Raw genomic sequence first — 26,975 nt, 5'->3', positions numbered from 1 at the left:
CCTCTCCCTCTCCCTCTCCCTCTCCCTCTCCCTCTCTCTCCCTCTCCTCCCTGACACCTCCTCCCCACCCCAATCTGTTTCAAGATAGATGGCCCAACCTTGGGGGAGGGTGATGGAAAGAGTTCTTTTAGGGAGCATGTGAGGGACTTTCCCTCCCCTCGATGAGAGGCCTAGAGTGGCCCACCATTAGAGAGACTTCTGAGACCCAGGAAGCTAGAAACGCTGCACACATTTCTCCCCCACCTCCCAGTAAAAGACGCACACACATTCTCACATTTCCCCATGGGAAGGCTGAGGATCGGGGCTGGAGGGAATTGGGACTGGATCTGTCAAGGACCAGCCACTGGCCAATGAATGGCCCGGGCCCTGCCGTGCTAGTTTGCACCTTATTCAGGGAGTGGAAGGATTGAGCTTGGGGGGAAATAAGTGTCTGCCTCTAGCCTTCTGGAGATGGGGGAAGAGAGGTCAGCTCCCTTTCTGGGACTGATTAACTCCTGAAGAGGTTTTTCTCTGGATGGCTTTGGGAGACCCTTGCCATTTGGGGGGGGGGGGGGGAGGCGGTTTGTTCTGCCAAGCAGAGCTTTCTGATGCTTTATACTTAATGGGGCATCCTCATGGCATGGCTAGGTCTGTGTTGGGGGGTGAAGAATTTGGAGGTCCTGAGATCAGCAATTGTTTAGGGTTGTACAGACAGCAACAGAAACAGGGCTAGAATAGACTATTCCTTCCTGGATAGCAACTTAGAGTTCATACTTAATTCTGAAGCCCTGCCAGAACATTCCTCAACTCTCCCTGGGTCTCTTCATGGCTGTTTGTCTCTTAATGCCTCAGTTTCCCCATTAGCCACATAGGATGGTAGCATTTAGAATCAGGAAGGACCGCAGAGACCAAGGGCACGATCACGTGGTGGGGATTGTTTTGAAGGAAATGCTTAGTAAATGTTAAAAGGGTTATATAAGCCTGAGATAAATGTTCAGTTATTTTCTTTGTTATAGCCAGGTGGAGGGGGTGGGGGAAAGATATATAGATATCAGCCAACCTCAGGGGGGAAACTCAATTCAACAAGTATTTCCTGTTGGGTCTAGCACAGTTCTAGGCTCTGGGGATGGAAAGACCAAAACAAAACAGTCCCTGCCCTCAAGGAGTTTATAGTCCACTTACATGACGCCCAGAGCCCGGATTAAAGCCCAGTTATGATAGCTGATCAGTACCTAATACCTCAGGTGCACTAAGCTAAGCAGTTTACACATACTAACTATCTCTTTGGGTCCTCATCACAAGCCTGGGAGGTAGGTGTTGTTCTCACTCCCATTTTACAGATGAAAAAATTGAGGCCCAGAGAGGTGTAAGTAATTTGTCCAGGGTCACACCCTGGCTTTGAGCTCAGGACTTCTGATTCCAGGGCCAGGGCGATAGGCCCCAGGCTTCCTGGGCCTCCTGCCTCCCAAGTCCTAAGCACTATTTGCATTATATCCCAGCACCTCTCTGGGAACTTAAAGTGGGTCCTGTAGTGATGTTGTCTGGGGCTTCTTCATCGTTCCATTGGTCAGCAACAGTAATAGCAATCATAATAATAGCTAGCATTTACAGATCGCAGCCTATCCCCAGGTTTGGAAAGGAAGAGAGGCAGCTAGTGTATGGAACAGGGTTGGCTCTGCGCAAAGCTGGACGCTTTGGTATTCTCCCCTGTTTCGGCCTGCCCTCGTCCCCTTCCCCCTCATCCAGCAGTCTCTCCTGGTCCAGAGGCTCAGCTTACCTTAAATACACCTAGACCTTCAGACTCCTTTCCCTGGAGATTTACATTTTAATAGAGAACTCTAAATATTTAGCTACAAAGGAATAAAGAATATTTGCATTTCATGCCTGGTGTGAGGGCATCTGAACCTCCCTGCTGCCCATCTTCCTGCCGCCCCTCTTTCTGCCCGGCCAGTCGTTCTGGAGTCCTTTGGGCCTGGTGGCTGCCCCTGTCTTCTTAGTGACTCCACTGGCCTCACTCTTTTTCAGATCATTGAGAAACGCTTGGGCCACATACGGAGTCGCGTGTTTCGGGAGGTAGAGATGCTGTACCAGTGCCAGGGACATCGGTAAGAAGTCCTTCCTTCTCCCTGCCCCCTGCCCCCATCTGTCTGCCTGGGGCATCTCAGCTCTTGGCTTCCTCCTGCAGTCCTGTCCTGTGTCCATACTGCATTTCTAAGCTTGCCTATCAGTGAAGGCCTTCAGTTCTCTGATGAGGGTCATTTTGATGGGCAGGAGCATCTCCTGGGAGGTCCACTCCTCCTCCCTCCTCTGTCCCTAGCCCCAACACAGTGAGGCTAGCCTCTACTGCACAGCCCCTTCCCCTAAAGGGAGAGGGGATTCAGATCCTCCTTCAGGGCCAAGGGTTGCCCATAAGAGTCTAGAATGGGGGGGGGGCAATTGACAACTGAAGCACCTTCTCCTGCCCCCCCTTCCTCTTTCCTTCCCAGAAATGTCCTTGAACTGATAGAGTTCTTTGAAGAAGAAGAGAGATTCTACTTGGTGTTTGAAAAGATGCGGGGTGGTAAGTATGGGGGGGGATTCCATCTGAGGCTGTGGCTGTATGTCCTGGGCTCTCCCCTTGACACCCCCAGCCTATTAACACTCCATTCCTTCCTCTTCTCTTCCTGCAACTCCCAACTCCTGACATGAACAACTTAGGTTAAAAGCAGAGGTCGTTAAAATCCGTGAAATCTTCAAGGAGCATACAGGATTCTTGGGAGTACTCCCTTCCACCTCAGATTAGGAATGGATCCCCCTTAGAGACTCAGAAGATGGGATTTTAAGAAAGAGATTGGCACTGGACCTAGGATCCCTTCAGTCTGGGACTGCAGTTCTCAAGCTGTTTGGTCTTTACCCTCCTGAAGATGATCAAGGACCCCCTCCCCTTGCTTTCCTCTCTGTGGGTTATATCTTAGAATGATTCTGAAAATCATTTTAACTTTGGTGGATCTTCTGAAAGTGACTCACATATTGAGAGCAGCTGTTCTAGGGCAGACGTGTCAAACACTGAGCCCCCCATACTCCAGAATGAGGCCCAAACCAGGGTAAAACGTCATTTGGAAATAGTTAAAAAAATAAATAGGAATACAGTAAAACAGAGATGATGAGACATGTGGCCCCTAGGGATGCTCGTATATTTAGTACCCCATTCCTGTTTGAGCTTGAGCTCCTGGCCTGAGGAACTTCTGAGTGACAGAATGCCCCATACTGATGCAGGTAGCCACACCTCCTTGGCATCTTAGGGAATAGTCAGACTGAGCAAAGTGGCTTTGCCCTGGCAGGCAGTCGGGTCTTCTAAGAGGTGGGATAAGCTGGAAGTGGGAGCTAGCTCAGGCAGGGTTCAGAGAAACTCCCATGTAAGAGACCCTTAAAGAGTCACTAAGTGTGGGTTGGGTTTTTTTGAGTGAGTCCCAGATTCAGAGGTGCAGGATCTTTGATATGGAAGGGCCTCTAGTGGGCTTCTAGACAGGTCAAGCCAATAGGCATTTAGCAAGTGTTTTCTGTGTGCCAGGCATAGGGCTAAGTGACCGGATGGGGATATAGAATAAGAAGCAAAATCTGTCTGTGGCCTCAGAGAGCTTATATTCTAATGGGAGAAATGATGTGTAAATGGTTGATTGATACAAGATGTCTTGTGTCTTCTTCAGAGAAGGAGTGTGTGGGGGGGGGGGGGGGGGGGGAGGAGGACATCAACTAGTCCCTGGCCCTGGCTTCCCTGAAAATCCCTTTTACAATATGCCCAAGGGTGGTGACCTGACCTTTGCTTGGGGACTTCCAAGGAAGGGAGGGGCTGCTACCCACTGGAATAGCTGGTCCCACTCACAAAATGCATTGATTGGGAAGTTCTTGCTGAGGTCAAGCCTAAATTGACCTTTTTTGCCGTTCTTCCTGGTGCATGTTCGGGGAGAGGGGCCAGGTGTAGGAGAAGGTGTCTGTCTTTGAGCTTAGACACCCCGATGTGAGTCTCACTGCTGAGGGACTCTGAACCCCAGACAAGTCCCTGCTCCTCTGAGCTGCAGCTTTCCCTTCTCGTAGAAGAGGGAGGGCAGGGACGCCCCCTTCTCTCCGTGCTGGTGTGGTTAGGAGGCAGGTGGGTGGGCAGTGGAGAACTGTCAAGTCCTGTGGCTATGAGGCACGGTCTGCACAGTTGTAATGCCCATTCCCCTGGTGCCAGAAGATGCGGGAGGCAGGCTTGGTCACCTTTCCCAGGGGCACCCCAAGGTGCAGTGTGTTTTAGTGGGAAGAGCACTAAACTCGGTGTCAGAGGGGACCTCTTTTTCAATCTCGAGACCCTTGTTAGCTGGATGATTCCTATGCAACAGAATGCTCTGAGCCTAGTTTCTCTCCTCTGAAAACAGGGATGCACTGTCTGCCTCCTTGGGTGGGTATGAGGATCCATACCAACAAAGCGGTATAACGGTGGCATCACAGGGGTCATCCCTTTCCAGCGCTCTGTGTGGGGTGGGGATGAGGCTGGCCTTCCCCCATGACCCGTGCCTTACCCCCCTCTTCCCCTCTGCCCCCCGGCAGGCTCCATCCTCTCTCATATCCATCAACGGCGTCATTTCAACGAGCTTGAGGCCAGCATGGTGGTCCAGGACATTGCCAGCGCTCTTGACTTCTTGCACAATAAAGGTGGGCAATGTCAGGGTACAAGGGACTTGGGGAGAGAAGCCGAGGATCAGGCCAGAAGCCTGGGCCCCCTCCCTCTCTCTCCTCCCCTCCCCACCCTACCCCTTCCCTGCACCAGCTAGATGGCTCTCTGCCTTCTGCTGAGAAGCTTGCCACAGGATCCCCTCCCCACCCCCTAATTCGAGGGAGCCTCAGGACCCAATGCCTTGGGCCTTCTGAGAAAACCTGGCCCTGTCCTCCCTCCCCTGACTTTCTCCAATGCCCTCCCCCACCCTCTTGACGTTGCCTCTGCTGTCTGGCTCTCCCCAGGGATTGCACACAGGGATCTTAAACCTGAAAACATCCTCTGTGAAAATCCTGACCAGGTGAGGAGAGGCTCCAGAGAGGAGCGGGCCTAGAAGCTTGGGACCTGGGGGGGAGGGGAGCAGCGGGCCCTTTGGGTGCAGACTCGAGAGCAGGGGCTTCTTGAGGTTAAGTCCAGAGACCCAAGTCCCCAGCTCTGCTGCTGACTCAGAAGCACAGACTCTCAGACCTGGGAAGGCCCTTATTGATCACCTAGTCCAAGGGCGATCTCTGGGGCAGGGAACCCTTTGGCAGAGGGCCTGGGGAGGCCTCGGAATGGATCTCTTGTCAGAATCTCTTTTTTTAAATGCATAAAATAAAAAAAACAACAACAAAGGATTACAAGTGATATTGAAATGTACTTATAAAGATATTGAAAATAAATTTAATGAATTTAAAAAAGAAATTTAATGAATTTTTAAAAGATACTGAAAATAAAAGATATTTAAAAATACAAGTTCACAGACCCCCTGGAATCTCATGATTGGGGGGAACTGTGGACCATTGTGTAAGTGTCCCCTTTGTGGCCTAACCCCCCCCTTGTTTTATAGAGGTGAAAGCTAGAGCTCAGAGCAATGAGGAGGCTTGAACCTTGGTCCTAGGGCTCCCCGTTCTGTGCTCTTCCCATCCAACCTTCTGCTCCAGTAGCTGGCTCACCATGTGAGGGCTAGGGTGCTGCTTGGTTTTGGTTTTCTTGGTTTCTTCATCTGTAAAATGGGGGTATGTGTGATGCCCTCTGTCAGAGCCTTCTAAGGACACTGTGAACAAGTGCTCTCCTACTCCAAGAGATTCTGGGCTGGGTTGGGGTGCTCACAGAAAGGAGAGCAAGGCAGGGAGAGAGGTGCATGCAGCCAGGGGGAACAGGAAAAAAATAGTACCGCCGGTCATGGTGTCTGGGCACCATAGCCAGGCTGCCTGTGGCCTTGGGCCCACCTGGTAAGGCCAGAGGGGTGTCTAGCTGCTGCTGCAGGCAGACACCACCGACTGCACTCCTTGTCTCCCCAGGCCTGGCCTCTCTCACGAGGATGGTGTCAGAGGCCAGTGGACTATGACCGGGCAGGGTCTGGGATGGGGAGGGGCAGTAATTTAGTAGGAAAAATTGATGGACTTGGGAGTCAGGAGATCTGTGCTTAGATCGCACCTCTGGCACTCACTAGCTGGCTAGTCCTGGGCAAATCCCTTGACCTCTGTGAGCCTCATTTTCCCCATTTGTAGCATAGGGATGACCATCCCCCAAAGTGGATGTGGGGAAGGTCCTTGAAGGGCTGATGAGTATGCTCAGAAGGGGAGGGTATTCACTGGGGGCTAGGGTTCCTGTATTTCATGGACCTGCCTGTCTCCCACTCCCCCTGCCAGGTTTCTCCAGTCAAGATCTGCGACTTTGACCTTGGCAGTGGCATTAAGCTCAATGGTGACTGCTCTCCCATCTCCACCCCAGAGCTGCTCACACCGGTAAGTCTTGCTCACCGCTGACCCTGCATGGGGGCAGTGAAGGCCAGTGCCCTTGGGTGTTTTGCGCTGGGCTTGTCAGGTGTGTGGCACTTGCTCTGATGAGACCACCCCTGACCAGAAGGGAGAGTTCATTGTCCCTTGTCCCTGGCCCTGTCTTTGAGGATTGCCCTGAGCTAGCCATGGGTCAGCTGGCCCATGGGGTGGTGAGGCTGGGAGGCAAGGGCCCACCTGAGGGGTTAGGAAGCCTTCTACTCTGCCTCTGTTTCCCTTCATTGTCCTGGCAGCCTGCAGTGTGGTTCTGGAGGGTCCAGGAGAGAGGGGGAACCACGGATGATGGGGGTTTAAAGTGAGTAGGCCAGTACCGTGAGGTCGGGGTCACTGTAGCTCTAACCTGGGTGGCTGTCTGTGCCTGCTGAGTTTTAAGGGAGCTAGTGGATCCAGATTCCCTGGGGATGATTTGGCCTGGGCTCCCCAGGGAGCGGGCTCCTCCTGGGCCATCCCAGTGGGATGTTGGGCTGAGCATTGCCCTCGGCTCCTCTTTTCTCTGGGGCCGCCACTCGCCCTGCCCCCACGGGCCCCAGAGTTACATAACACCCCCATTCCTGGTCGGCCTGGAGCCGAGCCCAGCAGCAGGGGAGGAGCCGGAGTGAGAGAGCTTAGGGCTCGCCTTAGCAACAGCAGCTCTGATTGGGTGGGAGGGTGGGGCCCGATGCTCAGGACACCCAGAAATGGGTCAGGCGAGACTTGGGCAAAGGCAGAGAGGAGGGGCTTTGAGGCTCTGGGGCACCCCCGGGCGCACATATGTGTGTTTGGGGCGAGGCTTTGGAGGGAGGACGCGGGCTCCGGTAGGCTCTATGGGTCTCCTAGCCCTCCAGTCTCACGAAATCCCTGCCTACCAGCCACTTGGCACCCCGTCAGTCCCATCCTGCCCCATCCTTTGGTTAAGGCTGGAGTCTGGGGGTTGTCCCACCCTTTCCCTAGCACCAGGAGCCTCTGACCTAACCTCTAACCCTAAACTTCCCTGGGAACCACACAGAGTTCCCTGGCCACTGCCTTACCAACCCACGCCTCCCATGTGGGGCAAGGCAGGCACATGTTTCACAAAACGTGTTTGGTGCAGCTTGTGGTGCTAATGATCACGTGGAGAAATTGAGGCTGAGGGGCCGTTCCAGCCCCTGGCCGGGAAAGGGCCAGCCTTCCTCCTGCAGGGAGCTAGCCTTCCTGTACCATGCCCCTCCTGCTTGGCCCTTCCCACCCCTCCCCAAGGCAGGATCCTTGGCTGGAAGCCCAGCCTGGGCGGGGGAAGGAGCTGATGCAACCCGGTCCTGCTGGGTGGGGAAGGTGAGGCTCCCGGCTGGAGCTCCGGCAACCCCTCTCTCCCCCCCCACCCCATGCTGCCAGGCCTGGCATCTCAGACAGCCTTCCCCTCTCCGGCACAAAGTTAGGCTTTGTCTTGCAGAGCGGGGGCTGTCTGGGTGTAGAAGTAGGGGAGAGCTGCCCAGCCCCCCTCTTCTCCCCAGTAGGCTTCCTGTCTCTTGTGCACAGAAGGCCTCCCTCTTCCCCTCCCCCCACGGCTCTGGGGAGGCTGGAAAGTCCCGGTGGCTGGCTAACGATGGCTCTGTGCCTTAACCCTTTCTGCACCCGCCACTGCCAGGAGAAGGAGCCCTCCCTGGCTGGCACTGGCAAGCAGGCCCGTCCCCTCTGTCAGATGAGGGGGTGGGCACTTGGATGTGATGGTCTCTGATTCTGTGCTTTCTAGAATAATGCCTTCATTAGTCCTGCAGTAAACATCAGTTAAGCCGCTAGTATACTCCAGGCCCCTTGCAAAGTGCTGGGGGTAAAAGACAGCCCCGTCCTCAGGGAGCTCCCAGTCTATGTGCAGACCAAAGCTGTGGGCTGGAGAAATGGGAGATGGTCCACGGAGGGAGGGCCCTGGAAGGAGGAAGGGTCTGAAAAGGCTTCCTGTAAAAGGGAGGAGGGGTTCCAGCTGGGCCTCGGAGGAAGCCAGGGGGTTGAGGCGGAGGGTGGGCACCAGGGGAAATGCCCCAAGTTAGGATCATTCAGTGCAGACTCTCAAGCCCCAGGGAGGTGAAGTGACAAAGCCAGCCAGCCCCACACTGGTAATAAGCGGTGATGCTGTCATGGGAAGAGAAGCAAGGATAATCACAGGCATAACGCAGCATTTTAAGGCTGGCAAAGCAATTTACAGCAGTTATCTGATTTAATCTCCTGACTCCCAAGTCAGTGATCTTTGTGGCGCAGGCGCCCCTGTCTTTGAGTCCCCCCATGACAGGTGCCTGTGAAGGGCACGCTAAAAGCCAGGACCTATTTGTTTTGTTTTTGAGGCATTTGAGGATAAGTGACTTGTCCAGGGTCACCTGGCTAGTAGATGTCTGAGGTCAGATTTGAACTCGGGTTGTCCTGACTTCAGGGCAGGCTCTCTAGCCACTGTGCCACCTAGCTGTCCCTCCCCTCCCCACTTGGCCTGTTGGAAGGGTGTCTGTGCCTTTGCCCTCCCTGCTAGTGGGACCAAGTAGGCCTTCATCTAGACACAGCTGGGCCTTAGAAAGGTTGTGAGGACTGACTTTTTCTTTCCCCACTTCCCCTGGGCTTTCTGCTTCCCTAGTTTTCCCTTCAGCTCGGTAAGGGCAAGGCAAAAGTCATGTGCCAGCCTGCAGAGTCTTGATGCCCTGGCCAGTGTGTGAGCCTAGTGGGTAAAGGGAGGGGAGACTTCAAGGGCAAGGAAGAAAGAGGTGGAGAAAAAGGAGGAAGGGGGCTGGGCCAGGACTCCCTCACAGGTGTCCCCTTTGGCACCCATGATCCCAAGCGCTAGTCTGGGAATGGTCTTGAGAAGCGCTGAAGGGGAGGTTGGAACACCCCATGGTTAGATGGTCTGTGGGCACCCCAGGCCAAGGCTTTTGTCTCTCTTTGGATCCCCAGTGCTTGGGACGGTGCCCGGCATGCAGGGCACTTAAGAAGTGGCTGTACTGTTGTCGTCCCAAGCAGTGAAGTAGTATCCCCAAAGGCCAGGAGGTAATAAGGGGGAGAAGTGAGATTCGAACCCAGGTCCTCAAACTCCCAAGTCTAGGCCTCCTATAGCATACACCCTCTTCTGGCCCCACATATGCAGGGTCATATGTAGGTTTGGTGCCCCTGGCACCGTTGCCAGGTGGAATGGGACTAAGGCAGACACTTGATGGGCAGTGTGGAGAATCTGCTTCTCATTGGAGAGAGAGGGAGACAGGGCTACAGCCGGGCTTCTGGGGAACCAGTTCTGGAAAGGAGGCTGATGCCCCCGGGGAAGTGTCCTGACTAGGCAGACCTGCCAGCGGGGCTGGGGCTGGGGCTGGGGCTGGGGCTGGGGTTCAGGCTCGGGCTGGGGCTGGGGCTTGGGCTCAAATGAAGGAGGATGTGAGAGACAGAAGGACACAGGATGGGCCCGGCCTCCCATCCCTCCTCTCGACAGAGGCTTTGCCCCAGTACTTTAAAGCATGCAGAGGGGTCTTCAGGCATGGTTACCTCACTCAAACCTCCCAGCCATCGTCTGAGATGATTACAGGTACCACCCTTATTTCAGAGACTGAGGAAACTGAGGGTCAGTCAGTAATCAGTGAGTCAATCAACAAACATTCATGGAGGTAAGAGACCTGGTTTCACACCATGCCTCAGTAGCTGTGTGACCCTGGGCAAACCACTTCACCTCTGCCTTAGTTTCCTCATCTGTAAAATGGGGATAATAGCAGCACCCTCCCACTTAGGCTTGTCATCATAATAAAAAAAGATAACGTGCATAAAGTTGTTGTGCAGACAGAGTCCTATGTACATGTCAGCTGCTGCTGTCATAATTGTGATCATAAAATTTAGGAGGTTGGGTCAGAGATGATTTCCAAGGTCTTCCCAGATAAGGAAACTGAGGTCCCACAGGAAGGATGGTATGCCCAGCAGTCCCCCGGGTCCTCTTGCTTCCACACCAGTACTCTTTCCATGAGAATACTTGGCCTTCTCACCCCACAATTCCTTGGCTTGGCTTTTGAGGCTTTGGCCTGTCTGGATTTGACTGTCTAGGGTAGCCAGATCAGCCTTCCTGTTAATTGTCTTCTGGGTACTTGTCCTGTCTGTCCTGCCTTTGTGCCTTTTCTCTGTCTCCTCCTTCCTTTTTCTGTTTATCTTAATTATTTTTAATTGCTGTCTCGTCTGAGAAGTCCTTCCTGACGCACAGACTGTGCCAGGTCCTGGGCCCTTGGCACTCCTGGTCTGAGGTCTTGGGTCCCTTCTTTCTCCATTTGTCTTTTCTCTCCAGCTAGAATGCGGACCTGTCTAGGACAAGAACTGTGTGGGGATGGTCTGGGGATCCCAAAGCCAACACATCCAGCAGGGTTCAAAACCCCACCTGCCATCTGTGTCAGCCAGAATAAATCCTACCTCTGTCCCTATGAGAGTCTGAAATGAAGGGACTATGGCCCCTCTGGTGCCAAGTCCCCTGTGCCCTGCCCTCAGCAGATCTGTACCCAGTGTTTGCTGCCTCTCCCAGAGGCTGGTTTCTAACCCTGCTCCCTCCCTCCGCCCTCCTAGTGTGGTTCTGCCGAGTACATGGCCCCTGAGGTGGTGGAAGCTTTCAACGAGGAGGCCACCATCTACGACAAACGTTGTGACCTGTGGAGCCTGGGAGTCATCCTCTACATCCTGCTGAGCGGCTACCCCCCCTTCGTGGGCCACTGCGGCAGTGACTGCGGCTGGGACCGGGGCGAAGCTTGTCACACCTGCCAGGTGAGGGCTCTGGTTCCCCCTCCCCCCCTCCCATGGATTCTCCCTCTGATCGCCTTGGATTTTGATACCTAAGAAATTCACAGCTTTTCCTTTCCCGCCCTTCCCGTTCCACCGGTATTTTGCAAGTGTTGTCTTCTGGGATCTGGCAGAAATCAGTTCTCTTGGCCCTGCAAAAGCCGTTTCACAAAATGCTGGCACTAGAAGGGTCCTTTGTAACCATGCTCACCCTGCTTTTCGTTTGACCCAGAAGGACCTTGGAACCCAGAGAGCTGGCAGTCACCCATGCCTTCTGAGCTGGGATTGAAATCCTAGGATCGTTCAGCTACAGGATGCAGCCCACCACAGTGGGGATCAGAGAGAGACGGAGACACACACTTAGATACACACACTCAGGGGCAGGAGAGACAAAGGGGATTGTGCCTACTGCTGCATCCCCAGTGACACATACGGTGTCCATACTCCCATGGGATCCACAGCAAGGATGTGAGTCAGGGGCTGGGGCTCTTAAAGTTAGTGGGTAATTCCTCAAGTAACATGTCTTGGGTCTCTTCCCTCTGGCCCTCCCTGCAGAATATGCTTTTTGAGAGCATACAGGCCGGCAAATACGAGTTCCCTGACAAGGACTGGGCCCATATCTCCTTTGGAGCCAAAGACCTCATCTCCAAGCTGCTTGTCCGGGATGCCAAGAAGCGGCTGAGTGCGGCCCAGGTCCTACAGCACCCCTGGGTGCAGGGGGTAAGTGTCTCTGGGGCTGGGCGGTAGCCAGGCTGTTCCTTGGGCTCTCGGCGATGATGTGTTTGAACTTGGGCGAGAAGAGGGAAGAGTCTGCTACCCTCTGAATCTTTAGGGGAACAGAGGGAGGTGGTGGTGGTTCTCAAGCCTGGGCTTTACTTGAGGAATCACAGAATTACAGGATGTTAGAACAGGAAGACACCTTTTCAGAGGAAGGAACTGAGTCCCTAAGAGGTTGTGACTGATGATAAAACTTGGAAAAATCAGAATAATTGGGAACCATAGGCTAGTCTGACTTAATAATGGGTAATAACTCCTTACCTTTTTATAGTGTTCTAAGGTTTACAGTAGGCCTGTGAGGTGGGTAGTATGAGTGTCCCCATTTTACAGATGGGGAATATTGAGATGCATATTCTGTGGTTATAAAGTTATTGAGAAGTCAGGAAGAGACTTCCAAATGTGCCACCGGCACCAAGCCAGGTGTTTTCTCCACGATTCTGTGCCAGCTCTTAAACTTTAAAGGAGAAGGGACCTTTAAAAGGCCATCTCATATCCCTCTTATTTTACAGATTAGGAAACTGAGGCCCATCGAAGCAACTTGGCTGGCGCCTTTCAGGGAGTACATAGATGGCTACTGCTCAGTTTAATTCAACGGGCAGTGATTGGCTTGGGGGTGGAGAGGAGGTTCTACCCCATGGAATGACGCATTTGTTGGCACTTGGTCTCTCCCTTTGGACTGTGTGAGCTCCTTGAGAGCAGGGATTATTGCTCTGCCTTCTTTGTTTGCCCCCTCTGTGCCTGGCAGAGGAAGCACTTCAGTTGCTAGCTGGCGGACTTGAATTTGGCCTCTTGGGGAGCTACAGGAGTGAGAGAGACAATGGTGCCCTGAAGCAGATTATTGAGTGTTGTAGTTAGATCTTTAAGACTGAGACACACAAAGAGGCCAGAGGAAGGCGGGCTGGAGGTTCGGGTTTGGGGGGAGCTTGGGGAAGACTTCTTGGAAGGGTTTTCACCGGTGTAGGGAAGCATCTGAGTGGGAAGGGCCCTCAGGATATTTAGTCTAGCCTTATCTGGTGGAGAGTGTCTTCTGTCCTGAGTAATCCCCCAGCCCTTCCCTGATGACCTCAAGAGAGGAGGCTGCCCAAAGACTGACTCCCACTTTGGGGGAGTTGCGATTATTAGGAAGTTGTTAAGCTTAGATATGCCTCTTGGCCTTTTCTCCCCTCCTCTGCACCCCAGTTGCCCTTTGCTCACCCAAATGAAGCCCCTAAAGCTAGTACGTTCCTCCACTGTGTGGAGGTGTGACAGACAGCATCAGGTACTGGCCACTCATTTAGTTTGGGGGTTCTTAACCTTTTTTGTGTCCTTGGACCCTTTTGGTAATATGGAAAAGCCTATTAAAGCCTAAGGAAACCTCTTCTCAAAATACTGTTCTTAAATACATAAAATATATAGCATTACAGAAGAAACCAGTTACATAGGCTTAAAGGCTCTCATTTGTTTTCCCATTCAGGTTTGTTTGACTCCTTCCCTCTAGGGCCTATTTAGATCCTAGGGCCAATCCAATCCCTCCATTTTACAGATGAAGAAAGAGGGACTCAGAAAGGTCAAATGACTTGCCCAGGATCACACAGCTAATAGGATCAGCGTTAGCATTTGGGTCCAGGCCAAGGCCAATATTTGGCCTACTTCACCATGCTGAGTAGTTAGAGATGGCAGAGGAGAGGAACAGTTAGCAATGAAGTCTCTGAAGTAGAGAAAGTCATCCAGAAGGTGGGAGACAGAAACCACAAGGAAGGTCTCCTGGCTTCCAGAGGCCAGAGAGGCCCATGGCCTCTGAACAACAGGCTCACACTCTTGGCTAACAGTGGTTCTCCGTCCCACTAAACATGTTAGTTGTCCAACCCTGTGCCAGGGACCATGGGAAAGGAGAAGGTTCAGTCCCTGCAGATAAAGGTCTGTTTGGGGGAGATCTGGCATATAAGTGCAAGAAAAGAAGTAATAATCCTAGGGTATGTTTGCTCAGGGCTGAACGAGTGGGGTGTGGAGATAGCTCTGGAGGAGTTCATGGGGTTGGGAAACTAGGGAGTGGTGAAGGTTGGCTGAGGTGATCAGGGAAGGTCTGTTGGAAGCCCTTGGACTTGGGCTGGACCTTGGGGTCTGAGCACAGTATGGAAAGGAAGGAGGGAGGAGGGATGGCCCGGCTAGCTATTTCACTCAGATTGTGGGTTTCCATGAAGTTCCAGGCTGGTCTAGAATGGTGGTGCCAGAGGCTTGCATTTCTTTTTAAAAACTTCTTGTTGAAGAAGAGACTAGACAGGTGAGGTTAGAATAGATGAGAAGACCCCAAAGCTGTCCAAAGGTCTGAGTGATGAGAACAATCCATTTGGTGAGAGACTTAGAGCTGGAAGTTTCCTTGGTGGTCATGAAATCCAACTCCTTCAGTTTACATCTGAGGAAACTGAGCCCCAGAGTGGTTAAATGATGTCCCCAGGGTCACATTCAGTATTCAAGTTTGGGTCTTCCTCAATCCAAGTGTGTCCATCCACTCTACATTAAGCTAGAAGATACCTTAGGAGTAATTTTACCAAGAAGAAAACAAGAGTTCAGCTGATTTGCCTAAAGCTTGAGGTCTATAGAAAGTGTTAAAGCTGGGCTTCATAATTGTTGGTCACAATGAAGGCTGCCTTCCTAAAAAGAGATCTTTAAAAAAGGAGGAAAAGAAATGAACGTGGGGCGGCTAGGTGGCACAGTGAATAGAGCACTGACCCTGGAGTCAGGAGGACCTGAGTTCAAATCCAGCCTCAGACACTTAACACAAATATTAGCCGTGTGATCTTGGGCAAGTCACTTAACCCCAATTGCCCTCCAAAAAAGAAAAAAAAAAAGAAATGAATGTATATGTTGAAAAATCTATTACACGTCACCCCTACCCAGATTTTGGGGCAGGTCCAACCAACATTGAGACTTCCTTGAAGAGAAGTGATTCTTCACCCCCATTACACATCCTTATTGTGATTTTTGTTGGGTTTTTGGACCTCCTTGAACATTGGGAAGCTTGCTTCCAGGCCCCGCTCTGTCCATCTCCTTGTCCATTGCAAAGTGGTGGAGTCTGACTTCCATGTCTGACCTGGAACAAATTCCTTGACCCCTTTGTGCCTCAGAGCCTTCATCTGTCACGTAAATCCTGAGCCTGTAATTTTAATGAAATTCTAGGAGCAGATGTGATTTATTCCTTGTGACTTTGGATAGTCTGCTTAGTACCTGTGCCTTAGTTTCCTCACCTGTTCTTTTCTTTAATGAGGAGATTGAACTAGGTGATGGCTCAAGATCCCTGCTGGGTCTAAAATGCTATGAATCTAAAACAGAGCTGGCTCTGGAAATGTTAAAAAGTGCTGCCATTGGGGAAGACGTCTGGTGACACTAATCCTTTACGTGGGCACAAAAACTTAGCTTTCTAAATTGCTCTCCGTTGCATTTTCTCGTTCCCTTGAGAGGTGGGTGGTGAGGACCCCGGTGAGAAGGGACTGACACCTGGAGGAGTCAGAGGGCCTGGCTTGAGGTCACAGATGTAGTGGTGGCCAAGGTCATAATCATAACCTTTATATGCACGCTTCTTTGTGATTCACCCAGGGCTTCATAGCTATCACTCTGTTTGCTTCTCTTGCCCCAGCTCTACAGATGAGGAAAATGAGCCAGAAGGAAAAGAAAGGCTCTGTGCAAGAGCTATGAAATGACAGGGTCAGGATTGGAACTTGTTCTCTCTTGGTTGTTATTCTTCTCACTGAAGCTCCTGGTTACCTTCTAAGGGGAATGCCCCTCCCCTAGCTTGGCACTGAAGGGACCTCTGAGTCTTTGGATTACAAATCCAAGGAGGGATCAGGTCACAGCAGTCTTCTCAGGGCTGTGGATGCAGAACCCCCACCCCATAACCATAACCAGTTAAAGCAGGGCCTTCAGCCTCAGGAGTGACAGAGGCCCTAAGCTCGCCAGCAGCCTGGCCCATGACTAATGGAGGTCTTGTGTTCTCATTTCAGTGTGCTCCGGATAACACCTTTCCCACTCCAATAATCCTGCAGAGGTGAGACAACCCCATACCCCTCAACCCCCCCATCTTTCAGTCTTACTCTCTGCAGAGGGGATTATGCTTCTAGGCCTGGCAAGGGAAGGAGGCCATTCTTAGTTGGACTTCACTTGAAGACCTGTCCTCCCCAGAGGTTTGGGGACATAAGATGGTGGCTTGTCCACTGCTGAGCTCATTCCTAAATTGGAGGCTTTGAGCCTTCTGAGGCAGCAATTGAATATTCCTATTGGCTGGCCTTCTCAGGGGTTGGCGCTTTGAAGTAATGGTCTTGAATGTCCCTGCGTAGGGTTGTGACTTCCACTTTGTTTTCTGGCCTCACATCTGGATCCCTGGTCCCAGCTCCTCTTTTGATATGTTATCTGGGTTTTGAGGAAATGTAGGTGGGAGTACTCTCTGCCGTATGCAGAAGCCATCCTTTCTCTCAGAGTTGCATCCTTACCCCCTAGTAAAACCCCACAATTCCAGCAGTGGGGGGCTTGACTCTTTTTTTCTCTTCCTTTTGTCCCCTAGAAACAGCAGTGCCAAAGAACTCACCTCTTTTGCGGCAGAGGCAATCGCCGTGAACCGCCAGCTGGCCCAGCGTGAAGAAGACGAGGAGGAGGAAGAAAACCGACCAATCGTCATCAAAGCTACCTCATGTTCCATGCAGCTGTCACCACCGTCCAAGTCGAAACTGGCCCAGCGGCGGCAGAAGGCCAGCCTGTCCAAGGCCCCACCAGCCCCACAGCACCTGGTCAGCCCCTTGGTCCTGGTCAGCGACCACATGTAACAGCCCCAGCCAGGTCGCCCTCCAGCCCCTCCTGCGCATTCATCCCGTTGAGTTTCGGTGGGGTTGGGTTTGGTTTTTTAAGCTGTTGCCAGCCGGCGATCACTCCCTCCTCTGGCTGGTTTCCAGGGAGTTCAACTGACCTTGGGAGTAGTTTTTTTTTTTTTATAAACATTTTTTAAATGGTCTAATGGTATTTACCAACAAAGCAAGAATGCGGCACACACCCCAGGCACGCTTAAAGGGCGTGTAGCACACTGACATTTGTGGGTCCTTTTTTGTTGTTGAGGGTTCCCTCCCTTCCTACGCCAAAGGATGCGCTGTAAACTCAGCTCCCCCCATACTGTGAAAGACGGTCAGTCAGTTGTGTGAAAAGACGTGTGTTTCTCCGTCCCCTGGCACGTCCCCTACCCCCCACATTTTCCTTGCTCCCCTTCCAGATTGAGTGTAAAGAATCAGCTCAGGAGGAAGGCCTATTCCTAACTCAAGAAGCTTTTCCGTCTTCCAAAGCAGGTGATGGGCAGCTGGGGTAGGAAAGTGCACGTGTGTGGGGGGGGCGAGAAGGGAGGAATGTTTTCCCTTCCCTACTCCCCCTGCCACTGCATATATGCATATTTTCTATCTATGTATATACATATGCATTTTATACATATGTATATATATAATATATGGAAATTCATCTTGCATTCATCCAGCCCCATGGGAAATTCTTAGTATTTTAAGGAAGTTTTCCCCACCTGGCCTGTGTACAGTGTTGAGAAAGGAATGTGGTCCATGCCTAAGCTCCAGGTGAAATGTCAACCCATTCCACTCCTCTCCTCTCCTGTTCCTCCCTTCCCCACCCCCAAGTTCTCCTTTTGGGGTCTTACTTGGAGGACAAGTTTAGCTCACTTGGATCCTGGAGGATGAAGCCCTGCAGGGGAGGCAGAGCCTACACCCAAATTGGGCCACTCCTCTGGGGCTCTCCTCTTCCTTTCCTCCCCCTTTCCGTCTGGCTCTCTCCCTCCTCCCTCCCCTATCCCATCCCATCACTGACTGGCCAAAATGTAGTCTAAGAGCAGGGTAGTGGCTGGCTTTCTCCCTTACTCATCCCCAACTGGCAAAACTCCTCTTCCCGTACCCCCTCTCCTGGGGCAGACAATCTGGGTCTTCTGCAAATTCCCTTTTTTTTTTTCCCCTGAGGCCCTGTTACATATTGGCCTCCCTGGGGGAAGCATGTGTACCTGACTGCTGGTGATGGAGACAAGACCCTGCTGGGAGGTGCTGGACTCCTGTGCTCTGGTCTGACTGTTCAAATACAGGTGACTCCCATGTCCCAGGCAGGGAGGAAGGAGGAGAGCTGGCTTCCCCACTGTTCCCTAGAGTAGTTGTTGGCAGCTCCTGTGGTGAGGGTGTGTGCTGCTATGAAACCTGGGTGGGGCAGCCCCCCCATGCACTGGTCAGACTTGTGCCAACCTTTGGTAGGACAGTAGAGAGTCAGGATGGGGCAAGAACAAGGGGGGGATGTTTTATTCATCTTCGTTGGCTGGAATAGGCTACTCAGGTGCCTAGGGCATGGGCACCTGGGCCCTAGGGCCTACCTAACGTGCCCATTTTCAGGGCTCAGGACGAGTGGGACAGTGCCATGCCCACTGCCTTCCCCTAAGCTTGGAGTTAAGCCCAGAGTGGGCAATTTCAGTCAGTGGGGCTAGACTGGGAAGACGTCCCTCATCTTCTCCCCCACACCGAAGCCTGAAGCTTAAACAAACTCCAGCCCCCAAGGGGAGTACTTAATTTGCCAACATTCAGGAAAAAAGCTTCTAGTTTCCTGCTTGGACTTGGGGTATCTTGGATCCTGGGGCTCCGCAGATCCAGGTGGATCAGGGCTCTAGGAAGATGTCTGATGAAACCCTCCAAGCAGGAATTCCTGTAGAGAGACTTGGTGTCTCCTCCCGGTCCGTCTCCCCTCCCAGAAGCCAGGAGAGGGCACCTCTGTGGATGGTGTTTTCTCCCCCCCACCTTTGGATTCTGGGCAGCGATAAACTATGCAATACCAGTTCATTCTTATGTATGCATATATATATACATATATATATATATATATATGCATATATATATATGTGTGTGTGTGTGTGTGTGTGTGTGTGTATATATAGAGACTTTTTTCTTTCCCAGTCAGGGAGGTGAAAGTGGTGGGACATGTTTAGAGAGAAGTCCTCAGGTTTCTTTATACTCAGCTCCCCTAAGCCTCAAATAGCATTTTTCTCATTCCCTCAGTCCTCATTTCTTTGCTACCAATGCCCCCCTTCCAGCCCTTGGCCAGAACTCCCTTGAATGGTCTGAGCCACACTGCGTGAGTTCTGTCCCATGCCCACCAGGGAAGTTGGGAAGCCTCTCAGACAGCCGAAGGTAGAAGAAGCAGGGGATTCTGGGGAAACCATCCTCTTGCTTCTTCAGAGTCCAAGGTCTTTTGATTGTACATTGTGTTTTTATAGGGATTTTTGGAGCAATTTGTTTTTATTCTCACTTGTAGATTTCATCCTGCCCCCCACCCCCACCCAACCGGTATTTGTCTTATATTAAGAATACTTGAATGGTGTAAGTAGGGGTCAGGCTATCCCCACACTACACCTGGAATCCTGGTCACACCTGGAGGAGGGGGCAGAGTTTTTTTTTTTTTAAACAAACAAAAAAAAGGAACTGCCTCCTTCTAATGTTCCTCCCCTCCATATGCCTTGACCTCCAATCCTCCCCAAATCTTTGGACATACCTGGCAGGCCAGGGCAGGGCCTGGAGGATTGAAGTTTCCTCCCCTACTGACCTTACTGAGTGTTGTGGGGTGGGGCATGACAAAGGAGGAAGGTGAAGAGACCTCCTTCCTCTCTCTTGCCCCTTACTTCAGCCCCCTTCACAGGTCAGACTTCGAACTCACTTCCAAAGACACTGCAGTCTCTGAAGTTTCTTGAGTAGGATGGGGGTGTAAATGGAAAATCAATGGTTCTTTCCAGCTGGGAGTTTTCTGGGATTTTTTTTTCTTTTAACTCCCTTCCCCCCCAAAAAAGCCTTGGAGACTCAAATTGCTATCCCCCCCCAATCAGAATTTAGCTGATACTGATGACTGACTTTTATTTTTGTTTTTTAAATTTAGGTTCACTTTCCCTTCCTGCCCAACTCTTTGCCCCTCCTCCCTTCAGCCAATTAATTCAACTTGGAACTGGTTAGAAATGTTACTGTGAACCTGACTTTTTCAAGGCTCATAAAGAGATGCACCCCCTGTCCCCACCCCAGCACGGGGTAGGCCATTCTTGAAAATGGCCCGAACAATGTCACACACTGCACTGCTGGTATCCGAGACTGGCCCCCATGAGAAAGGGGTATGTCAGCTTAGAAACTGCTAAAAACAAAACCAACAACGAAACATGCACCAACCCGACAGAAAGAAAAGGAGGGGAAAAAAGCACTTTAACTATGGGGTACCAGGTAAACTGATACAGCTCGAGAGTTTTCCTTTATAACAACTATCAAATGCCAGAATTTTGTATTCTGTTTTGTAAGGATTTAATAAAAGCATTGCAACCTATTGATTGTATAAGATTGTGTGTTCTTCCCCTCGTGGCCCTGGCCAGGGTGTGGCTTGGGATCCCCTCCCTTGGGTTTTGGGAAAGACAGATAGTGTCATGTTGGCTTTTACCCTATTTTGCTGGGGGTGAGGGGGAACACGTACATGAAGGATGATGGTGAGATGAGGCAAAGTAGCTAAGTGCCCAGAGAGGAGATGGTAGCTCCCCAGCCTTAAAGGGTTTCGGGGCTTACAGTGGGAGGCAGGTGGCACATGCATGATCTGGATTGTACAGAGAACAGAAGTGATGGTGAATATGGGTAGGGGAGAAAACTAGAAAGGACAGTTCATATTGGAGGACACAGGACCCAGAATGATCTAGAGAGGGCAGAACAATGAACCAAATCTCGTAGATAAAAAATGGAGACACAGACCTTGAGGAAGAAAAAAAAAAGTCCCCTTAATATTTCTCCTGACGTGAGCGACTTTTAAGAGCTAACCTCTATCTTGGGGTAAACTGAGAAAACCCAAGTACTTGAGTTTACCCTCATCCCAATTTACTATGTAAGGATAAGCATAAAAGTGAATGATCTATGTAACAGAAGAAATCAGATGCTTTGCCTTTCTCTGCCCCTTAAAAGACTTTAGAGAAAACTTTGCTTTTGTACTGCCTACAAGGATAGTTGGCTTTAAAAACAAGATGTTTACCTTAGTATGGAAAAACATTTTTATATGGATCTGTAGACTCTTCACAGCTCTGTGTCTAGTTGGAGTGGGGAGAGCTTTCCGTTAGTGTAAACAATTCTTGATTTCAGATGTGACGTTAGATACTTCCTAGCTGTGTGACCCTGGGCAAGTTACTTCACATTGCCTCAGTTTCCTCATCTGTAAAACAAGCTGGAGAAGGAAATGGCAAACCACTCCGGTATCTCTATAAGACCCCAAATGGAGTCACAGAGTTGGAGATGACTGAAAAAAATGACCCAACCCCAAACAACTGTGACCTGATGCTTCATATTGTGTCCTTTGGTTTGCGTGTATTCCCCATTTGGCCCAAAGGAGGGGACATATAGGCAGTGCCATCTGTAAAGACTCCTTTTCACTGGCCATCTGACTGTGAGTGGTTCTGCCATCTTGATTTTGTCTAGAAGTGGACAAGTCAAGCAGGTTCCACCTGACTGGAGTGGCTCGGGTGAAGGGGGGATGGGCACTGATCAGTGCTGCTTGTGTTGATGAATATGCTCTCAAGGCCTCTCTGAAAAACTTTGGAATCGATTATGAGACATGGGAGATGCTAGCAGAGGATGGCCCATCGTGGGGTGCCTGCAATCAAAGAAGCTGTAGAATTGTGGCAACTTAAAGAAATGTGAGATGTGAGAAATGGAGAGATACCTCCACTCTAAATGTCCATGTGGCCTATTTACGCCCAACCTGTGGAAAGCATTCCAAACTCCTGTCGGTCTGATCAGCCACAGTCACAAACGCTGTACCTTGACTCCACTGGAGTGGCATCATTTACAGAAAGAAGGACAACTACCAATGTGTTTGCTGGAGGCAGAGAGAGGAAGGTTAAAGGAGGGAATTCCTAGGATCTCTTTCCCCATTTGTAAAATAATTTGGGTTAAATGCTCCTTCTCCCCTTCCCGCCATTGCTAAGAAGTACCTACTGTGTGCAAAGCACTGAGATATTAAAATGAACTAAACACTCCCTGCTCCGATGGGAGCCTCTTCTACTGGTAGGGGTGTGGTGGCTAAGAAGTACAATTAGGAGACAGATAGGTCTGTACAAGGCAGGGTGATTTAGATAGTGTAGAAGAAGACTAAGGAGGAAGAGAATGATCTTGTATTCAGCTTTAGATATTTGTTGAATGCCTACTATGTGCCACACACTGGTCTAAGCCCTGGGCATACAAAGACAAAAATCAAACCATCGCCTTCCCCTTCCTTTTTCTCTTTTCCTCTCCTTCCTCCCATTCTTCCTTCAGTCCTTCCCTGTCTCTCTTCACTCCCTCTTTCTCTTCCCTATTTCTCTCTGCCTTTCTTTTTAATAATCCTCCTTCTTTCTGCCCTGGCTCCCTTTTTGTCTCTTCCCTCACTCTCTCTCCCCCTATTCCATCTCTTATTCCCCTCTTTTCCCCTTCCCTCACTCCTGTAGATTGTAACATAGGCCTTCTCAATCTTGCCACTCCTGCAGCTTTTTCCCTCAGGGCTGAGCAGCCTAGCCTGATGTTTTAAGGCTAGGAAGCCCTGGCTATCATGCCTCTCCTGCTTTGGACATGTGATTTCACTGGTGGAGGGAATAGGTAAGATACCTTGCCCCATCAGTACAGGCCAACTGCTAGTCCACAACGTAGTCTTAGAGTTGCCTGGGAAATTAAGATGTTAAGTGACTGGTCCAGGGTCACCCAACCCAATGTATTGAGATTTAAACCCAAGTTATTCAGACTGTTTCTGGGTCTTTACTCACTAGGCAACAACTGCCTCTCACAGCCTTTTGCATATAACCTAATATTGGATTAGTTTTTTTGGCTGCGATATGACATTGTTGGTTCATATTAATCTTTTATGCCCATTAAGCCCCCAAATCATTTTCAGAAAAACTGCTGCCTGGCCATACCATCTGCATATTGTACTTGGGGAGCCATTTTTTTAACTCAAGTATGTCTCTTTAAAAATGTGTCCTTTTAGATTCTGCCCAGCATTCTTGCTCATCAAGATCTTGGGGGATCTGAACTTTCACCCAGCATATGAGCTCTCTCTCCAGATGTTTTTCTCATCTGGAAATTTGATGAAGATGACTACACTTTCTCAAAGTCATTGGTAGAAATGTTAAATTCCATGCCCAGACAGAAGTCCTGAAATAGATGATAGATAGACAGACAGACAGATAGATAGATAATTATATATATATATATATATTGTTGTTTGTCCTTTGTTTTTGAAGAGGACCAATGATATCATGGGGTGATGTCTTGACATACATACATAAATGCATACATACACATAGTTTAAACCAGGGATAGGGAACCAGCAGCCTCAGGGCCGCTTGTGGCCCTCTAGGTCTTCAAGTGAAGTCCTTTGACTGAATCCAAACATCACAGAACAAATCCCCTGAATAAAAGGATTTGTTCTGTAAAACTTGGACTCAGTTAAAAGGTCACACCCAAGGATCTAGAAGGTCACATGTGGCCTCGAGGCCACAGGCTCCCCGTTCCTGGTCTAAACCTATGCATTCTCTCTATATATGTATTCTGTGTATACACATGCTTATGCATATATATTCTTTACATGTATTTTGTGTGTGTGTATATACATATATGTATGTGTAGAGCAGAAAGAATGTTGGATTTAGAGTCAGGGGACCTGTATTCAAATCCCTGCTCTGATATTTGGTACCTATATGGACTTAGACAAATCATTTCCCTTTCCTTGGTTCTCATTTTCCTGGTCTGCACAATGAGAAGGTTGGAGAAAGAATGTCTAGGGTTTCTTCCTGCTCCGGCCTTATGATCCTAGGGGCACTCCACTAGAGACCTCATTCCAAGTTGACTTCGAACCATCGATCACTTATTTCACCCAACTGTCGACAAATGATTTTGAAATTCCCCAATTGTGTGGTTTTATGGCTTACCTTTCTCATTCAAGCAAAGCATGAGAACCTTTGTAAACTGCTTTCCTAAAACCTAGGTAAATTACACCTATAACATCCTCCTGACCTACCAGTCTAGTAACTCCATCAAAACAAAGGGAAATGAGGTTCATCTGGTATGACTTGTCCTTGCTGGAACCATGTTGACTCTGCGATTATTATAGCCTTTTCTACAGGTTCGCTAACCATCCTTTTAATAATACAGTCTGGAATTTTCCCAGGACAGCGGAGTCAAGCTCACTGACTTCTAATTTACAGCCTCATCTTTTCCTTTAAAAAAAAGATGATTCCCTCATTCCTCTTCCAGCTCTTTAGTCTCCATTTTTTTAGAAATCACTGACCATGTATCTGCCAATGAGCCCAGCATCCTGGGATGCGGGTCAGCTGGCCCGGAGAGCCAACTTCCGCCAGGGCATGAGGTGCAATCCTACAGTCCCCCGGCCCACCCCCCTGCTCCCTTTGGGTATCCCATCTCCACTAGCAATTTCTGTTTTGTTCTCTCCAACTCAAAGATGAATACAAGAATGAGAACTGGATGCCTCTTCCACTCTCCCTTGTCCACGGTCATTATCCCATCTACCTCTACCAGTCATTGTATTCCTTCTTCAATCCTTCTCCCAACATCATTTGTTTTATTTTTTTATTTTTTGCTTTTTTGGAGGGCAATTGGGGTTAAGTGACTTGCCCAAGGTCACCTGGCTAGTTTTTGTGTTAAGTGCCTGAGGCCGCATTTGAACTCAGGTCCTCCTGACTCCAGGGCCAGTGCTCTATTCACTGTGCCACCTAGCTGCCCCTACATCGTTTGTTTTAAACCGCTACTTTTTGTCACCAAAATCTTTCCTTGTCTGCCTCAGCTGATTCTGACTTTTAGTACTCCTGATCCAGAGGGTATTGGACCATGCCATATGTTTGGGATAACAGTGGCATGTATCTCCCAGGGTTATTAGGAGGAACAGCCTAGATAGTGTGAAGTGCTTTTGCAAACTCTAAAAACCTCCTGTGAATATCAGTTGTTGCTTTGTATTGGCCCACTGTCACCTGCCATTGCTCGTAGCTTCTCTCTGCATCTTTAAAATCTAATAATAATAATATCTAATAATATAATATGTAATAAATACATCTAATTAAATCTAAAATCTAATCATTCAGGCAATCAACTCTGTCTTTTTCTCCTCATTGGAATTGTTCTTTGTGTCACTGGAATTTCATTGACAACTTCTTACCCTTCCTGGACTGACTTCCCTTGGAGAACTTTAGCTCATGGGATCCCATCTTTTCTTTCCTGGAATCCTCCAAAATCTGCTCCCCCCAAATCAAAGGCGAATGCCAAACAATGCTACCCTCTAGTTCTCTATTGTAAATTCTAACACGGAATCGTCTGCTTCTCAAGATTTCTGCCATTTCCATCCCATCCACCAGTTCTTCTTAGTTGGTGAGAAACCAGAATAGAAATCCCCTTCATTAGGGACTCTGCTGTTTGAATGAGGACATTATCACAAAGGCAAATCAAAGCCCCATCAGATGCTCTTCTTTTGGCAGAGGGGGATCTCCAGTCAATGATTTGAATAATTGAAGTCCCTCATTATTAATACATCATGTTTCTGTGCCAGACTGGTGATCTTCTCCTCAGCAACTCCTCATCTATTTCCTTTCTTTGCAAGTGGTCTGTGTTATGTACCTGTAACAATATCACTTCTATTTATACCTTTGTTTAGCTTCACTCGAATATTCTTCATCAAACTTTCCACCCCTGCATCTTGAATTTCCTTACATGGTTATATCTTCTTAGTATACAGAGCTACTCTGGGCCCACACTACACCTTCCTTTACCTATCCTGTTTAAGGGCATACTTAAAAAGGAAGGCAGAATCTCCTAGGTGAGATCCATAATGACTGAGAGGAGTTTGGTCTAACTATCCACTTAGGACAAACCAAGGAATTAAGGAATGCTTATTGTACAGGCTGGGATGTGCAGTCGAATGGATGGGTTATAGAGCCTGTCCATCAGGATGACCATCAATCAATCAATCAACAAGCATTTATTGTTTTTTTCTTTTTGTTTTATTTGGTAGACCAACCATTTTCTTTTCCTCTGCTTGGTTCAGGAATGTTGATGGGCAGATGGCTCTTTACATGGGCTTTGGAAGGGATCTGGGAGCAGCACCTGTAGGTCTAAAGGGGGTCAGGGTGTCTGGCATTTTTGTGCCTCTTGGGATCGATTCCTTACTACCCTGCTATGGATCGTGAAGCTCACACAGCAATGTAGTTTCACATACAGTTTGGGCAGCCCAGAAGAGTCCAAAATGCCGGCCTTAGAGATGTCCTTGATGGCCGCAGATTCCACGATGTTGAGGATGATGAACTTCTTGGTGGCCTTGTCCTTGGGCATGCAGCGGGCACAGCTGGTGCTGCAGACAGACTGCATGTGGCTATGGCCCTTCTTGGAAACCCACTGTTCCTCCTCTTCTTGGAAGCCAGGAACCAAAAAAGGGTCAACAAGCAGCTATTAGGTGCTTACTGCGTAGCAAGCACTCTATCTGGACAAACGCTCCCTATGTATAATGAGTTGAACCCAGAACTGAACAGGAAGCTAGCAGGCTGCCTAGCCTTTGGGAAATTGCAAAGTTATTCTAATTACTTCTTTCCAAAACAAAGGCATATATGTGTATATATATATATATATGTATGTGTGTATATATATATATATATATATACACACACATACATACGTATGCACATATCTATCTATCCTGCCTATCTGTCTGTCTGTCTGTCTAAGCACCAATACTCTTCTGGCATTGTTGTATGACTAAGCCATAGAACACTAAAGAAATTAAATTGAAAATAGGCAGAACAACGGAGAGGTATGTGGTAGACATTGGCAGGATGTGACACCTTACTTTATGAGGGAGGAGAAAAAGATGATATCAAAGAAATGTATGAGAAGAAAGAAGATGGGCCGGTCACAGGGCAAGAGAAAGGGAAGAAGATGGGC

At 49.6% G+C, this 26,975-nt stretch overlaps 1 protein-coding gene across 3 annotated transcripts in view; it reads left to right on the top strand.

Moving 5' to 3' along the window:
- Positions 1-20,352, top strand: part of MKNK2 (MAPK interacting serine/threonine kinase 2) — a 33,405-nt gene extending 13,053 nt beyond the window's left edge. For all 3 annotated transcript variants that reach the window (XM_069073091.1, XM_069073260.1, XM_069073170.1), the window contains 9 exons: positions 2,005-2,084; positions 2,466-2,539; positions 4,549-4,653; positions 4,960-5,015; positions 6,349-6,444; positions 11,017-11,211; positions 11,782-11,946; positions 15,981-16,024; positions 16,538-20,352. In XM_069073091.1, coding sequence (XP_068929192.1) covers positions 2,005-2,084; positions 2,466-2,539; positions 4,549-4,653; positions 4,960-5,015; positions 6,349-6,444; positions 11,017-11,211; positions 11,782-11,946; positions 15,981-16,024; positions 16,538-16,796 — 1,074 coding nt within the window. In that variant the 3' untranslated portion in view covers positions 16,797-20,352. The remainder of the gene's footprint in view (positions 1-2,004; positions 2,085-2,465; positions 2,540-4,548; positions 4,654-4,959; positions 5,016-6,348; positions 6,445-11,016; positions 11,212-11,781; positions 11,947-15,980; positions 16,025-16,537) is intronic.
- Positions 20,353-26,975: the final 6,623 nt, after the last annotated feature.

The sequence above is a fragment of the Petaurus breviceps genome, unplaced genomic scaffold, assembly GCF_028583685.1.
Source record: "Petaurus breviceps papuanus isolate PSGF00001 unplaced genomic scaffold, PetGlider_PUasm1.0 108, whole genome shotgun sequence".
NCBI classification, from domain to species: domain Eukaryota; kingdom Metazoa; phylum Chordata; class Mammalia; order Diprotodontia; family Petauridae; genus Petaurus; species Petaurus breviceps.
Note: the sequence above shows the minus strand (reverse complement) of the source record. Positions and strands in the feature narration are given on the sequence as shown.